The sequence below is a fragment of the Mus pahari genome, chromosome 6 (genome assembly GCF_900095145.1).
Source record: "Mus pahari chromosome 6, PAHARI_EIJ_v1.1, whole genome shotgun sequence".
Lineage (NCBI taxonomy): Eukaryota > Metazoa > Chordata > Mammalia > Rodentia > Muridae > Mus > Mus pahari.
Genome location: NC_034595.1, coordinates 58,870,958 through 58,888,966, shown reverse-complemented (window position 1 = coordinate 58,888,966; position 18,009 = coordinate 58,870,958). Strand labels below are relative to the sequence as shown.

Here is an 18,009-nt window from a genome sequence, read left to right as displayed (position 1 = left end):
AGAGAGGCAGAGAGGCAGAGAGAGGCAGAGAGAGGCAGAGAGGCAGAGAGGCAGAGAGAGAGGGATCTCTGTGAGTCAGATGAGGCCAGCCTGGTCTACAGAGTGAGTTCCATGACAGCCAGGGCTGTCTTCAAAAACCAACAATAAACGACACCAATGAAACACTCAGATTTCATAAGCTTATAATACAGTAGAAAATAGAAAAGCTAGATATTGTGTTGGGGGAGGAGAAAGGAAGAAAGTGTGTCAGGGTACAGGTGCTGTTGCTTTACAGTAGGACACTGTACTGTACTGTCGTTGCTTTAGTTGTTTAGGATATAGAAGGCCCTGGGTACCAAAGTCTTCCAGAAAAAAGATAAATGAGGGTTGGGCCAGGTGCAGACTGGGTACACCAGCCGACTGCAGTGTGTGCACTGCCTTGCTGCTGTGTTCTTTTGTTTCCTCTTTGGTTCATTTATTATCATTTAAGAAACTGACAGGTAGTTTTATTAATTTCTCTCTTCATTTTATTTTTTTAAAAATATTTATTTATTTATTTATTTATTTATTTATTTATTTATTTATTATATGTACATACACTGTAGCTANCCTCAGACACACCAGAAGAGGGTGTCAGTTCTCATTACAGATGGTTGTGAGCCACCATGTGGTTGCTGGGATTTGAACTCAGGAACTTCAGAAGAGCAGACAGTGTTCTTAACTGCTGAGCCATCTCTCCAGCCCCCAATTTTTCTCTTCTACGGAACCATTTCTCTATGAAAGTTTGTCACAGATACTCAGGGTTGTACCGGAAGCATCTTCCATTTGCCAGAGTCTGCCCTCCAGGACTGTCATACCTTCACATATAATTTAAGTATTTTGTAACATTTATTTTTATTTCACTTATTTATTTATTTTATTCATTCGTTTGTTTATTCAAAACAGGGCTTCTTTGTATAGCCCTGGCTGTTCTGGAATTCACTCTGTAGATCAAGATTTGCCTGCCTCTGCCTCTTGAGTGCTGGGGTTAAAAGCATGTCGCCCCCAACCCCACCCTGGTTTACTTTAATTATGTGTGAGTGTGTGTATTTACCATCAAGATATAAAGGTCAGCTGGGCACTCGTAGTGTGTGCTTTTAATCCCAGCATTTTGGGAGGCAGGCAGATCTCTGTGAGGTCTAGGCCAGCCTGGTCTACAGAACTAGTTCCAGGACAGACAAAGCTACACAGAGGGCTAGGGGTGGGAGGGACTACATGTCCCTAGTGTACCTTTAGAGATATCTTGCTGTGCTAGTCATTTCTCTGGTTCATAGATACCACAGCTGATTAGGACTATTGATCCTGTTCCTCCTCCCACTTCTAGCTTGCATAGCGTAGCACCTTTTGGTACTATGAAAGTTAGGCCCCAGGAGGCTTTTGGATTCGATCCAGCATGACTTCTTGAATCCTGTGTTCAAGTGTGTGCTGTGTTTAGCAATAGACACTTACCTTTGACGTCTGGGATGAAATCAACCTTGAGCTCCCTGGACCAACAATTCAAAGGACCAAACAATTCATGCCTGACACAGGGCTTTTTATTAGATAGTCTGTGGCTTGTGGGACGGCACTATTAACCCAAGTGGTATAGCGTCACTTAAACAAACAATATATACATATGTGTATGTATGTATGTATGCAAATACACTTATATGTAGCACATGTATTTTAAGTAAATATAAAATAAGGATTCCTTATGACTATTTCAAATATTTTTAGTGCTCCCTACTCCCACCTCATTTTTCCCACTTCATATCACCTGCATCTTTCTTGAGTTCAATTTGATCTCATTGTTTTTTCAAGATGTCCCATCTCAAAATTTTTTTGTTCACTTTTTTTTTTTTTTTTTGAGACAGAATCTCGCTATGTGGTACTGGCTGTCCTGGAACTCAAACTGTAGACCAGGCTGGCCTTGAACTCTCAGAGATCCGCCTGCCTCTGTCTCCCGAGTGCTGGGATTAAAAGTGTGCACCATTAGACACGGTTTTCCTTTTCAACACACCGGAAAAGAATGGGTTGAAGAGAGCAAGTGTTGATTTCCTGAACTCGAGTCTTTTTAAATGCAAATTCTCTTAGCGTGGGAACTAGCTGTGACTCTTGGGCTTTAAGCTCTGGCGGCGAGCGTGGCTTTGGCGGGAAGTCCCAACTAGCGGCTCGCTGGGGCGGGTGGGCGGAGTCTGCGCTCTAACGCGGCCCGGGACGCTCTGTGCTCGACTCGCCAGGTCTGGCTCAGTGCGCGGAGCTCTGCTGGCAGCTGAGAGGCGAAGCCGGAAAGAGGCAGGTTCCCGGGGCAAAGGTGGCTCTGCAGCACAATCTAGGCCTCGGAGGAGCTGTGGTTGTCACCCTCTACAGGATGGGTTTTCCCGAAGCTGCCAGGTAAGTGACATTCTACGTTCTGTCACTTTTGTCCTCGTGGTTTACAATAAGTAATGCTTGCATATTTAAAAAAAAAAAAAACAAAAACAAAAAACCCCAAAAAACCCCAACCACAATTTGATTAAGCATTCAAGGGAAAGTATGACATTACTTCGTTAACGTGGTTTTAAAAGTTAAGACTTAGTTTTTAAGCCGAGGCAACCTTGGGAAAATTTTGTTCAGAAAGAGGCAGCGAAGCCAGGAGCGCTGGCCCACAAGCCTGCGGAATGTAGACAAGTCACCTTTTGGTTGCCTTTCTCACAGTTGGTGTTCTCCTTGGCTGCTGTCAGAGAAAAGCCACCAACTGCATGTGCCATTGGAACCTGGCAAATGTGTTTCTGAATCAAGCCGTCGTTGCTGTTGGAATTCCCGTGGCTTGCTTGCTTCCCGTCTTTGCAGTCTCTGCCTCTGTCGTTGCCTCTTGCCCCAGCCCTCTGGGATTCCTATTTCCTTGCAGCCTCTCCAGGTTCCTCTTCCTCCTTTTCCGAGGCCCAGTGTCCCTCAGTGTGCTTGGTTTCCTACCCCCTGTTCTAGCTACTATGTATATCCTCTTGAGCCTTCCTAGCTTTCCCTCCCCTGGCCCCTTGCCCTTGTTTATCTTACACCAGAGAACCGTTCCTAGGCCACGAAATCTTTGTTTTCCTCTTGCTTTAATTATTCTCTTTCATGGTGAGCCTTTCACAGTGAACCACCTCAGCGTCTGTTTGGAGGTCTGGTGTGTTCTGAGTTGATTATCCTTGACTGTCTATTTCTTTTCCTCCTTTAACCACCCTGTAGCTTTTTAACATGAATGTGCTCTTTTTCTCGTGAAATACTTGGTAGTTACTTAATCGTTTACTTATACAGTTTGTCCTACAAAGGATAGGGGCTATTATCTACTATAGTCTTAACTTCTACAAACTTCAGGATGACTTTTCCTCTCTCTGGTCTCACTCTTCTTTTTCTGCCCAGAATTTTGTTTTTGTTTCAAATATTAAGATAACATCTTAAACTTATTCTTCTTTCAAATACCCATGAAAGTCCTTAGGAGGCTAATCTTGTTTCTTCCTAAATCTGATCCATCCGTTCTATGCGGATGATCCTGGAACACCGCGCAGTTCACACTTGAGATGAAACCCCTTAGGGAAAAAAATAATCAAGCTATGAAAAGCCAACACAGTTGGTATAATTGTCATAGGTACTTCGTTTTCTTTAGAGTAAAATTAGGAAGTTTGTCCACAGCTTTTTTTTTTTTTTTTTTTTTTTTTTTTGAGGCAGGCTCACACCGTAGTCCAGGCTAGCCTTGTATAAGAGAGAGTGAGTTTCTTGCTTCGCCATTTTAGTGTGTGCCTGCAAGTTCTCACATGTAAATGGTGCAATGTATAATTACCACCATAGGTGAGGTCCAGATCTATGACCTGCTTCCCTAGTCCTTTGGTTCTTTTTTTCTCGCTGAGACAGGGTCTCACTATGTAGCTCTGACTGTCCCGGAACTCTATGTGAACCAGGCTGGCCTCGAACTCATGAATCCACCTGCCTCTGCCTCCCAAGTCTCGGGATTAAAAGCACACGCCCAGCCAGCTCTTTATTTCTTTGTGTAGGTTTCCAGCAGCCCTTACTCTGCCCTTCTTGCAACCCCTGCTCTGTTTGCTGCCTCTGTAGTTTGCCAGAGAGACCATAAAAAAGGCGAATTACAGAGGCACTCTTAAGTTTAGTTCTCATTGATAGTTTTCTAACTTTTCCTTCTGCAATTACTGATATTCTGCTCTAAGGAGGAAATTTCCCTCCTTTCCTGTCTTTAAGAGTATTCATATACACTGCATGAAGTCACAAGACCTTATTTTATCCAGGAGGTCACAGTCCTTTAGTATCAATCATTTTGTTGTGACTGCCCCTGGTTTGGCCAGTGGGGACCCTCTCAAGGTGACTCTTGTGCTCCACGATTCTGTGTAGTACTTCCTTTCTCTCTTTTCTGGCTCAAGAAGTTAGTCCAATCTCTTCTTCCACTTTCTTTTTAAAATTTTTAGTATTTACATGCTTTTGGGCTTGGATATGCAGGTAAGTGAAGGTTCCAGATTCCCCTAGAGCTGGAATTATATAGGTGGTTCTAAGCTGCCTGGTGTGGTTCTGGGAACCAAATCTGGGTCCATATCTGCAGCCCCTCTTGTCCTTTCCAAGGCCCATCCCTAGCCCAAGGAGCCTTGGTTTCCTTTAGTGGAGAGTGATGCTAAGACACCATATATGGCTGCTGGCTAGCTCGTCCTTGCCATTGCCAGGCCTTCTCAGGAGACACATATGTGTATTATGTTAGTTCAGCTTATTTTTAGATAGAAACTTAGGGGTAATATTATGTGTCGTTAATGCTCACCACTGGTTTTTAGCAGAACAGGAATTTAGGAAACTAGTTAAGTACGGTTTGTAGATGGTGTCACTTTTATTTTGTGTTTTTTTTTTTTTTTTGTGGTTGTTTTCCAGACAAAGAGAGAGAGGTGACCAGAAAGAACAGCCTTCTAACTTTTTGATCACACTACCTGTTAACCTTTTCATCACTTAGGAAATATTGAAAGCATTCACTTTAGAGTTCAGAAAACTACCAGAGTACACCTGCCCTACACTGCAGCTGCTGGACGAACTGTGAATTTCTTCCCCAGTGCATTGGCTTTTCTTCTTTGCTGTGCCTCTAGTTCAGACCCCTGGCTAAGTGGTTGAAATGGTCTTATTGAATTCTGGTATCACTCAGGAGTTTGGGAAAAGTGACCTTGACTTTTTAGTACAACATGGGAAATACCCCTTGACACGGCCTCCAGTTGTCCATCCTGTCATATGGGCTTATCTGCTAGCTCTGAGGTCAAAGGGACTTGCTGATTGTCCGGGAACTTTGCTTCCCAGTTTTTGCATGCATTTCATAACCCTCTCTAATCAGAACAGGTGATAATTTTAAAACATTTTCACTCCCCCCCCCCAACACATACCCCAAGTGCTCTCACTTCCGGTCTGTCCCACTGTAGTTTGACAGCTGCACATGAACTCCCTGTCTCTAGATTTGCCTACTCTGCATATTTTATATAAAGGAGGTTACATGGCATTATTCTTTCATGACTGGCTTCTTTGATTGAACATGTTCTTTTCTTTTTTTTTTTTAAAAGATTTATTTATTTATTATATGTAAGCACACTGAGTACACTGTAGTGTCTTCAGACACTCCAGAAGAGGGAGTCAGATCTCCTTACAGATGGTTGTGAGCCACTATGGGTTGCTGGGATTTGAACTCAGGACCTTCAGAAGAGCACCCGACTGCTCTTCCCTGCTGAGCCATCTCACCAGCCCAAACATGTTATTTTCGAAGACTGAATGCTACCCCATTTGTATGAAAGCTCCCCTCTCCTTACCCTCATCCTCATTGGTTTTTTATTAGCAGTCCTCCTTGTGGGTGTGATGCCTCACAATTTGGTTCACATATCCTCAGTAGCTAATCATTTTTTGAACACCATTTCCTCTGCTACTTATTCACAATCTGTGTATCATCCTTGGAGAACTGTCCATCAGTGCCTTTAGTAATGTAAAAACTGGGTTATTGAGTTGTAAAAGTCCTCTAACAAAACCAAATCCCCTCCCTCCATTTTCTTTGTTTTGGTGGGGTTTTGCAGTGTAGTCCAGGAAGGCCTTATCCACCTGCCCCTGACTCTCGAGTGGGTTTACAGGCATGAGCCACCACTTTCTGAAGGCTTGGTATGTGCCTTGAACACACTAGGTGCTTTGACTGTGCTGGGTATTAAACCTAGGGGGTTATGTGCTAGGAAGGTGCTCCAGCTCTGTATAAAACCCCACACACAGTGGAGCACCAACTCTGAAGATCTGTGGGTGATCAGCTAACCAAGCTGGGTGTTAGCTGGTTCCTGTTTCATGACCTCCCTTCACTCCCAGTCTGAGACACCGTCGATTCAGAGCGAGAGGGCCTTATAGGGAACTTCCCACTTACCCAGTGGGACTCCAAACACAAACGAGAATATTCTTTAACTTAATCTTCAAGCCCTTTCCAGCGCTATCTGTTTAGTTTAGTAAACTTGTCTTTACCAAAGTCAAGTAAAAACCAATTACAATTTAATTTCTACTAGACTTTTGTGTCTAGCGTTGTGAGAATCTAGGCATTGCGGTATGCATGTGCCTGTATTATAAGAATTCGGGAGGCTGAGGGGAAGCGCGCTTGATCCGACCTGGGTAACACAGCCAGACAAACCAGAGCAAACCATAAAACAGAAAGAAAGCAGCAGACATACTTTTTGTGTGAGATATATCTCAGTTTATGTTATTCAGTTTCCTTTAAATAGGACATGTGTCAAGTGACTTGCAAGGAAGGATGCTCAGAAAATATTGACAGTATTTTTCGTGTTTATTTTTTCCCGATCTGGATGAAAAGTTGGTTAATCTGTAGCATGATGACCTTTACCAAACAAGCAAGAACCCTGACCTTTGGAAATACATCTGGACTGCCACATGGTCAAGACACTTTGTACCCTCCCGGGCTGCCAGGACCAGATAGTTATTTACCTGATAGAGTCAAGACGTGACCAGCATGGAGAAGGGCACACTGATGATTAAATGTTAAAGCCAAACTATCTATCTGTCTGTTTGTCTGTCTGTCTGTCTGTCTATCTATCTATCTATGAATGAATGACAGGGTTTCACTGTGCAGCCCTGGGATGGCTTTGAATTCACAGAGATTCTCTGGCCTCTGTCTCTCAAGTGTTGGGATTAAAGGCACGTGCCACTACATGAGGCAGGTTTTTATCCTTAAGATTTATTTACTTAATTATTTTATGCATATGTCATGTATCTACTGCAGAATGAACTGGATTCCATGGAACTAGAGTTAACAGACAGTTGTGAGCCATCGTGTGGGTTCTGGGAATAGAACCTGGGTCCTCTGGAAGAGCAGCCAGTGCCCTCAATTGCTTGACCCATCTGTCTGGTTCCAGAGTTTCAGGTTTAGAAGATGAAGAGACTTGAAGAGCTGCGTTCTAAAAACATGTCTCACCGCTGACTGTGCAGCTACAAGCAGTGTGGATGGTTACATTTTGTGATTTGGGAGGTTTGTTGTTTTATGGTTTGAGATATGGTCTCATTTAGCCCAAGATGGCTATGAACTCATTATGTACCTGATCTTCAACTTTCAATCCTCCTGCCTCTACCTCCCAAGTTCTGATACAGCCAGACATATCGGTGCACATCTTAACACACTTAAAATATCGGAGAAGATCTTTTAAAATGTATGGGACTGCCTTGTGCTTACACCCAGAAGGATGCGCCATTTCTTTACGAGATTACTCAGTTCTGTTTTTATCCCACCCCACACAAACCTTCCTGGCTATCGCAGTCCAGATGGATTCAGTCCACAGTTCCGAAGAACCAGCTCTGTGTTATCACATCCCCTGGGTACTTGACCTTTTGGGAGTGCTTTGACACACTTGGCGTTTATCTCCTAGACTTCTCTGCTCTAGGCTTCTGTGACACTTTGCCTGATTTCTGAGTGCCCCACAGTGCTAGGTGTTTCTACACAGGCTCTTGTTTTAATTCCACAAAGCCACTGGCATTGTTCTTTCCCCTGCTCCCATTGCATGATGTGATGGAGTTGCTGATTTGCTTAGAATCCTACTGCTTGTGGATGGAAGAGGGGTCGTGAGCTTTAAAAGCTGTGCTGCTAGTCATCATCAGTGGTTGTCTCCTTGGAACAACAAACAGTGTGTCGTGCAGTGCGGTTATCTCCTATCGCAGGTGAAAGGGACTCTGCAGCCCAGCCCTGCCTGCTCTGGCCCAGCATTGCCTGCCCCACTGCCTCACCCACTTCCTTGTAATTCAGCCCTGATTGCCTAAATTATCTCTGGCTTGGGTGATTGCAGAAGTCTCTTAGTTGATCTCTGGGTCTCCCGGCTCATGTCTTTATGGTCCATGTCTAGCTGATGGCTAGATTTTTTTTTTTTTTAAAGACATAAATTAGATCATGCCCCAGTGTTTTGATTATATTTAAAACTGAAACTCTGGTTGGTCTCTCTCTCTCTCTCTCTCTCTCTCTCTCTCTCTCTCTGTCTGTCTCTCTCTGTATGTGTGTGTGTGTGTGTGTGTGTATGTGTGTGTGTATGTGTGGTCTAATCTAGGGCCATTAAGCATGCTAAGCACTTGTTCTACACCCTGAACCTTTAAAGCTATACCACAAGAGGCTGGGGGTACTCTCGTGTTGGCTGATATGCCAAGAGTCTGGACTTCTATCCCAGCACTGCAAACAAATGAATAAATAAACAGACAAAAAGAAACCCCAGCCCACTGACAGGGAGGCCCAGTTCTGTTCTCTGCCTTTCTCCTGTGCTTGCTGTGACCAGGAGGCACCTGTGTGAGGCACCACGTACCTCCCTTAGTCTCCCTGTATTTCCTTTTCCACCTTTACCTGGGTCCCTTCAGGCTAGCGTGGCTTCCCACCAAAACTCTTTGTAGGGCTGGTTCATTTCGTAATTGAAGGTGTAATGTAAATATTACCTCCCAGAGGGGCTATCTCTGTGACCACTATCTACAATAGATGACCCCTCTCTCTAGCAGCCACTTAGCTGGGTTTTTTTCTTCAGATAACTGTATGCCTGGTTGTTTGCTTGTTTTTGCTTGTTAATGGTCTTGGCTGTAAGTTTCAGGAGAGTGGCTTCACCTAGTGAGAACTTAATATTTGCCGTGGGGTGGAGTTGGGTAATTGTTTTATATACTTACTGAAGGTTTTCTTGAGATAAGAGTTGCAACATCTCTGTCCTTGGGCTTTTTGAAAGTTACTGTTACCTAAATGTTGAAAACCTGAGTACCTCTGTGACTCCCAGAACTGACACTGATCCCTCCACAGCTCCTTCAGAACGCACCAGGTTTCAGCTGCTCCCACCAGCTCTGCAGGGGATGGATTCAAGGCAAGCCTTGTCTTTAAGGAGATTGAGAAGAAGCTGGAAGAGGTGAGAGCTGGAAATAAAACACTACCAGAGCCTGGAGCCTGGGCTGGGAGGCGGAGCCTGGGCTGGGAGGCGGAGCCTGGGCTGGGAGGCGGAGATCTCACCTAATGCTCAAGGTGCACAAGGTGAAATGTCACCATGTGCTAAAATACTTTGTTTCAGAACTCCGAGTGTTTGAGGAGGCTTCTTTGTAATTCTAGTCAGACTGCTTTTCAAAATGTGCACATCTCTAGATGTGCTTTGTTTTGTTTTTTGTTTGTTTTTGTTTTTTAATTTTTGAGACAGGGTTTCTCTGTGTAACCCTGGCTGTTCTGAAACTCACTGTGTAGACCAGACTGGCCTCGAGCTCAAAGATCTGCCTGCCTGCGCCTCGAGAGTACTGCAATAAAAGGCGTGTGCCACCACTGCCTGACACATCTCCATATTTGAATGTAAAGACTATAGTAAATAATGCTTTAAATCATTTTCATTTCAGTCTTCTTTGTCAGGAAGATATCCAGTTGTGGGTATAATTCAGATATAAGTAGTTCTCGTTTATTTTGATAACAATCTTTTTTTTCCTTTTTGAGACAGATTGCCTGCTGGCCACAGACTCACAAAGTCTTTCTGCTTCAACTCTGAGTGAGTTGACAATGTAGCCAACACACTCGGTTTATAACTTCCTCTGAATTAAAGAGATGTCATTTAAAAATCATTCCAGAGGAGAGTTTAAATGAATCTTTAACTATACCTGACATCAGAATTCTTCATTACTGTTTTTTTTAGCATATAAATATTTGATTTCATAATGGGATTTTTTTTTTAACAGTTCCACATGGGAGTTTATTGTGGGAAGAGGGCAAACATGGCATCGAAGACGAAGGGGAAAAGAGCTCGTAATGGGATTTTTAATCAAAATTTGTTTTTGTTGTTTCTCTTGTCCTCATCCTTTCTTCAGAATTGTTTTTAAAATGGAATTATTTATTGGCTTTCCCCTCCTTGAAACGCATCTCATAGTTCATGCTGGCTTTTAACTATGTGGCCAAGGATGACCTCGCCCTCCTACCTCCATGCCCATGCTAGGGTTATGGGTGTGTGCTACCTTAACCAGCGCTACCCTGCCCAGCTTCTTGTTTGCATTTTTCAGTCTTTCTTTAAATTGGCTACTTCTTTGTTGCAAAAAAGAATTCCAATTTTTAAAATTCACGTTATATATGGATACATAGAAAAGAACATTTTTTTAGGTAGCTTCAGAGTTGGTTCAGCAGTTGAGTGCTGGCTGCTCTTGGAGAGGTCCTGGGTTGGGTTTCCAGCACCCACAGAGTGGCTTAAATCAGTTGGTAACTTCAGTTCTGGGGGACCAGTGCCCTCTCCTGACTGCTCCAGGCACATGTGCAGCACAGCCAGAACATTCATTCGGATTAGAATCTGACACCCTCTAACAGACATACTTACAGACAAAACACCAGTGCATATAAAGTAAACAAATAATTAATTAAAAATCTACTGTATCTAAATTCATTAACAATATGTTATTAAAAGTAAAGCAAATAAGTAAATCTTTTTAAAAAAGAAAAATGTTAAAATTTCCCAATTGTACCACTTAAGAGTTCACTAAAGTATTACCATGAATATTCTATTTGATACCATTATCTTGTGTATAAACTAGAATTTTACATAGCCAAGACCATATGATACATTTTGGGTTTATTGTACTATATATAAAAATCTATTTTTTATGTTATAGTTTTTTAAAGATTAATTAATTAGATGTGTGTGAGTACACTAGCTGTACAGATGCTTGTGAGCCTTCATATGGTTGTTGGGAATTGAATTTTAGGACTTCCGCTCACTCCGGTCAACTCTGCTTGCTCAGTCCCTGCTTGTTCTGGCCAAAGATTTATTTATTATTATATATAAGTACACTGTAGCTATCTTCAGAAACACCAGAAGAGGGCATCAGATCTCATTACAGATGGTTGTGAGCCACCAAGTGGTTGCTGAAATTTGAACTCAGGACCTTCAGGAGAGCAGTCAGTGCTCTTACCCTCTGAGCTATCTCGCCAGCTTGCTATAGTTATTTTTTAAAACATTTTTTTCTTGGATTTATCTTATGCGTATGGGTGTTTTGCCAGCATGAACTGTAGTTGTGTGTGTGTGTGTGTGTGTGTGTGTGTGTGTGTGTGTAGCTACCATGTAGGTGCTGGGAATTGAACCCAGGTCCTCTCAAGAACAAGTATGCTTTTTTCTTTTAAAGATCTATTTATTTGTTTTATGTGTATGGGTGTTTTGTCTGTATGTTTATCTGTGTATCAGCAAAGACTATGGGACTACAGTTACAGATGGTTGTGAGCCACCATGTGTGTGCCAAGAATTGAACCCAGGACCTCTGGAAGAACAGCCAGTGCTCTTAACTGCTGAGCCATCTCTCCAGCACACCCATAATTAGTTCTTGATAGAAAAAGGTCATACAAAGACAATAAAAAAGAGGTACTCTAACAAGATTAGGTATTTACTTCATTGTCGGAAATGCAATGGTCTCCTGGGAGCTCACTACTGATTTTAGATTTTAGATCCAACCAGACACAGTTACAGTTCCAGTCACAGTTCAGAGCACACATCTGAGGATGGGCTGAACTAAACAACAGTAGGCAAGGCTTTTCGGCTGGCATTCCACTCCTGCTAAAGCCACAGAGGGACAGGCCAACACTGGGACATTTTATAAGTTGACTGTAGGGCTGAGGACTCCTGACGTCTGACTGCACTGTGACTACTGTGCCTAGCCAGTGTTCCAGGGTTTTCATAATGATCAACAGCCTTCAGGGACTGGAGCAGAGCCAGGCTGATGGCCACAGACACGGCACTGGGATAGGAGCTGCAGGACTGCCAGGCTGCCATCTGGGGGGATGGCCTCATTCTCTTGTCACTTGTGTGCTTTATGGCCATGTATATAAGTCCTTCACATGCTTTTCAGAACATTGTACATGTTTGTACATATGTGCCATAACTTATTTAATTGGCCTCTTATGATAACTATCAGATTATATCTAAATTTTGCAAATCCAGCATTGCTGTTATAAATTTCCTCTTGTACTTTAAATACAACACATTTAATTAAAGGACAGAATCGGGTAGTTAAGTGCGTGTATTTTACAGTTTAGTCTACCAGACTCGCACCAGAAGGGATAATACTCGGCGGACTTACTAACAATTAAAGGGAATAGCTGCTTTGTTTTCTACAGCTTCTCTAAACCTGTATTGGCTTATTATATAAAAATCTTTGCCAGCGTAGTCAGAAAGAGGTAGCCCACGGCTGTGTTTTGAATGCCTTTCATTATTGCGTCCGCAGTAAAATGAGGAATTCTATGAGGACTTAGTTCGGAGGTCACATCAGAAGATTGGGTAGGAGATTACCCACTGTGCAGTCAGGTCGGCCAGCGAGAGTCAAGGGGGACTTCCTTACTGGGACTAACAAAGAGGGGCTGTTTTAGGCTTGCACTGTGCCTATGCCAGTTCTGCACTCCTTCACCACCTTATCCCAGTCTGTGTCTCCTTCCCACGATCGTCAGTTTCCTCGGCGCTTGGAGGGCTAGAAAGGGAGTCTGGGCTCTTTGCCTCGCAGTGGAGGGAGGCAGCCTGGCGGAGGATTCAGTTCCACCTTTGTCTCCCTCAGCAGTGCTCCACGGGGCCTTCTTAGAATTCCGTCCTTTTTGTCCTGTTGCCTTCCCAGCAGCACCTGCCCTCTGGCCTTTAGTCCACTCGGAGAGTACTTTTTCTCCCAGAAGGAGGCATTTAAGACTTCTTGGTAGGAATGATCTCCAGTTTTGCAACTGTGTTTTTCTCTTTTTAGCTCTCTTACCTACTTTCACTCCCGTTTGAAAGGAAAATGATTTATTAATCATAGAGTATGGGTTTTGTAAGAGGGTCAGTTGGTTCTTCAAAAGGAACAGCAAGTGCACAATAATGTACATCTCTTTTAGGCAGTGAAGTAGAATTTCTAATTGCTGGCTGGGATTTTCCTGCTGTAACTCATTGGTGTCTGCTCTGGCTGATTTGTGAGGCACTGTGCAAAGAGGCAGACATACCTGGAAGTAGTCACTGACCACTGGCCCCAGAAGAAACCTGGCTCAAATTTGATCCATAGTGCTGAGAGGAAATGTACCTGCGACTACTGAGAAAAGTGGGTGCTGACTAGAACAGCTACTTTGCTGTAAGACCCATGGCTGCTTTCTGGAACACCGAGGAACTGTTTAAGAAAAAGTCTGATACTCCAGTGGACTGACTAATAAAACGTAGTGAGGACACTAATCAGTAGTGAGGGTATAGAGACATTTGAACCCCTATTCAGTGCTGGTAGGGTTGTGGGGTATTGGCGTGACTGTTTTGAAAGTTTGGTAGTTGCCCGAGGTAAGCAGCTCCCTCCTAACTGTCTACCCAAGCAAGAGAAGAAGAGCCTCTCTCCACAGTAGTCATAAAACCAAAGTGAAGACAAGGAAGAGAGGCCTTGGGAGACTGCTCAGTGGGTAAAGCCGTGACTTCCCAAGCATGAGGACCGATGCTGGGATTCCCTGAGCACCCGTGAAAAGGCAGAGTGTGGCTGGCGGTGGGCTTCTAAAACGGCGAGAACACATGCGGGTCCCAGGAGCTTGCTGGCAGCCAGTCTAGCAGAAGCATTGAGCTCCAGGTCCAGTGAGACCTTTCTCAGAAAGGTGGAAGCTGGGCATAATGGCACACGCCTTTAATCTCAGGACTCGGGAGGCAGAGGCAGGTGGATCTCTGTGAGTTTGAGGCCAGCCTGGTCTACATAGAGAGTTCCAAGACAGCCAGGGCTACACAGAGAAACCCTGTCTATGAATGAATGAGTGAATGAATGAATGAATGAATGAATGAAATAAAATGGGGAAACAGACAAGAAAGGCATCAGTTGCTGGCATCTGTGCCTGCATGAGTGGCCGCCCCTTCCCCCCATGTGTACATGTGCATATACACAGACAACATACATGCACACACACAACAAAAAACATAAATAGTTAAACAAATAACCATATTCAGTAGAATCTTATCTTACCATAGAAAGGAGAGAGGTACTGACTGATACATAGTGCAGCATGAACCTTGAGAACATCCTAAATGAAATGGGCTGCTCACAAAGAGCACACTGTATGGTTCTATTTCTAGGAAATATTCAGAATAAGCCAGTTTGTGGAAACAAAATAGGTTTGTGGTTTTCAGAAGCTTGTTTCAGAAAATGGCGACTGACTGCAAGGGCTGTAAGTTCACATGAGAACACGAGAATGTTCTGAGAGTAGCACGTTGTTTATTAGTTGCTCTCAGCATCGATTGTGGCCACATGTGTGACACGGCCGTTTAAGGAAGGAAGGGTTTATTTTGGCACCTGGTTTAAGAAAGGTACCGTCCGGGCATGGTGGGAGGGACGGTGGCAGGAGCGTGAGTCATAGCACAGCCATGGCCAAGAGCTCCAGCCCAGAGAGGAGGACCAGTGCTCAGCACATGGGATAGTGCCACCAGCATCTGGGGTGGGGTTTTCTTCTCTATTAAACCTCTGGAAATGCACTAACAGACAGCAAGGCGTGTCTTCTTTATGATTCTAAATCCTGTCAAGTTGGTACTGAAGATTAACTGTCAAACACATCTTAGAATGCACTAAAAAAGTTACTAAATTGTGTAGTGTGAAAAAGTGCATTTTGTAGGGTCTGAATTATACTTCAGTTATTGTTACACTGCTCATGTGTAAACGTACACATACACACACACACACACACACACACACACACACACACACATACACACACATGTGCACAGAGTGGGACAGAAGAAGAGAACACAAACCTGTGCCATAGTTCTGCACTCTGCACACACAGAAACAGAGTTGACTGTGTGGTGTCAGTTGATATAAATTCCTCCAGGGAAATAAGCATTTGAGTGTTTCAGGTGCTCATTACAGTGTGAATACAGTGAACACTTTAAATCTTTGTTAAGGGAAAGAATAGGGATGAAGAACCCTGGATATATAAATTACTGCAGGACATTAAGTCCTAAATGGACGAGGAAAACAGAATCTACAAGAAAACTTAAAAGTAGCCAGGCCCAGAAAAGGCATAAAAAGATTACTATATTTTCTATGTATCTGTAATAACTCAGCCATAAAATACAATGAAAACATATTACTAACAAGAACACTGTAAAAATACCTAAGAATAAATTTAGCTAAAAATGTTGCTGGGTACAAATGCTCTTGCTTGTAACCGTAGCAGCACTTGGGAGGCTGAGACATGAGGCGGCTGCCAGTTTGAGATCAGTCTAAGTTACAGAGTAAAACCATATGTCAAAAAACCAAAATGTACACACACACACACACACACACACACACACACACACACACACACACACACACACGTGTAAAGATTTTTCTCTATTGAAACAGAAAAGGACAAACCAGGTGTGGTGATGCACACTTTAATCTCAGCACTTGGGAGGCAGAGGCAGGAGGATAGAAAAGTAGACTATTCCTACCTCCTTTTGGTTAGATTCTCAGCTGTGCAACCTTGACTGGACTAGGACTCAGTTGTTAGCTCAGGCTGGCCTTGAACCTTCAGTCCTCTTGCGTTGGGATTCCATGCATATACCATTCTGTCCATACCACCGTGCTGGACCCAGAGTGTCTTCATGGAGTCCTGGTTCTTCTGAACTTATGTATGTAGCCCAGGCTGGTCTGGAACTCACAGATCCGTCTGCCTCAAGCTTTGAGTGTGAGCATTAAATAGTTTTTAAAACTATTGTGTAGAGAAAAAGGATGGAATTGCTAACATCTGTGATGTTTCTTTATAGGATAAAATTAGAAATGATTTATGTTTTCTTTTTGCTTATCCATATTTGCTAATTTGTCTACAATGAATGTGTTTCTTAAGATATCAAAAATTGTACCAGTTTTGGTTTTCTTTTTTTAAATTAATTTATTCTTAAGTTAGTCTGTAGTTTTGCCTTCATGCATGTCTGTGTACCGTGTGCATGCCAAGTATCCATGGAGGGTAGAAGAGGGGATCGGATCCTCTGCAGCTGGAGTTACAGATGGCTGTGAGGCACTGTGTGGTTGCTGGGAACTGAACCTGGATCCTCTGGAAGAGTAGCCACTTTTAACTACTGAGCCACCTCTATGGACCCTGGTTTCCCTTTTTAACTAGAAATGTATTTACCATTAGAGTCTGTGCCAATGTATGTGATGTGGTGGGGGTATGTGTGCCGTGACTCACCTGTGAAGGTCCGAGGACGGCTTAGTGCAGCTGTTCTACCTTTATAATGGGTCTGGGGACTGAACTCGGGTCATAGGCAAGCACTGAGCCGTCTTGCCAGTGCTGCTTTTCATTAGGGCAAGGTGCATGTGCCACCGTCATCTTCCATTGCTCACTGTGTGGCTCTGTGTCCCTGTGCTCCCTTTCATTGGAAGGTTTTGCCACTACAGTGCAGAGCACTGCTAGCCTGGATTGGTCTGACTCCCTCGCTGCTGTGATCTTGGTGCCTAGCACAGAGTCTGAGGCCGTGTTTCAAGAAGACACAGGAAGCAGAGTGAGAATGAAGTGGGAAGGAGAAGGAAACAATCTAGAGATCACGGTGACATGTTCTGTAGTAGGCCATTGCACTCCCAAGATCCAAAGTTACAAGGCAAATGGAATATTGCTTATGTAGTCCTTTATACTAAGACAGGAATGGAACTGTTAAAGAAAGCATTGGCTTCAGAATCACTTTTAGTCTTGATTGCGGAGAACCAAAGTTAGAAGTGAAGGAACTGACTTTGAAACACGGGCTCCTAGACAGGGCAGATGCAGGCTCTGACAGGAGGCGCTCCAGGCCGCTGCCCCTTCTTTACAGAGCTGACCGATTGGGGAGATGTTGCCGCTTCCTTTCTGACTCCTGAGTAAATAAAACGGGTGTTCACGGACCCCGCCATCTCAGCTGCTCACATCATTTACCTGTTTAAATATTAAGGACGGTAATTCCTCACGTTACTTCTGCTTCCAGGAAGGGGAACAGTTCGTGAAGAAAATCGGTGGCATTTTTGCCTTCAAAGTGAAAGATGGCCCTGGGGGCAAAGAAGCTACCTGGGTGGTGGATGTGAAGAATGGCAAAGGGTCTGTGCTTCCCAATTCAGGTCAGTACCACAGTGGCTTCGCCTAGAGGGGCAGCAGGTTCCCAGGGCTTCCAGCCGGGAGATCAGTTACCTGCGCGTTCTCACAGGCCTGCATCACAGGTGACAAATCTGAGAAAAGATCTGTTCGACCCTTGGGAAGATAGAGGCTCTGACATTCCCTCCAAAGCCGGGCACACCACATGAGAGATACTAGTCTTAGAGTGGGATTTACAGACGTGTGGCTTGGATTTCTGACCCTGTCACTCCAACCTGACCTTGGTCTAGTTATTCAGCCCCTCTGAGTGTATTGGTTAGAGTTTCTGTTGCTGTGATGAAATGCAGTGGCCAAAAGCAACTTGAGGAGGAAGGATTTATTTCCCTCCATATAACAGTTTATTATGAAAAAGCAGTAAGGACAGGAACTCAAGCAGGGCGGGAACCTGGAGGCGGGGCTGACGCAGTGGCCTCCGTGGAAGAGGCTGCTTACTGCCCTGCTCC

At 43.8% G+C, this 18,009-nt stretch overlaps 1 protein-coding gene across 1 annotated transcript in view; it reads left to right on the top strand.

The window, feature by feature from the left end:
* Positions 1-18,009, top strand: part of Scp2 (sterol carrier protein 2) — an 88,448-nt gene that overhangs the window by 58,339 nt on the left and 12,100 nt on the right. The window contains exons 11-13 of the mRNA XM_029540387.1: positions 2,238-2,391; positions 9,287-9,389; positions 17,403-17,532. Coding sequence (XP_029396247.1) covers positions 2,238-2,391; positions 9,287-9,389; positions 17,403-17,532 — 387 coding nt within the window. The remainder of the gene's footprint in view (positions 1-2,237; positions 2,392-9,286; positions 9,390-17,402; positions 17,533-18,009) is intronic.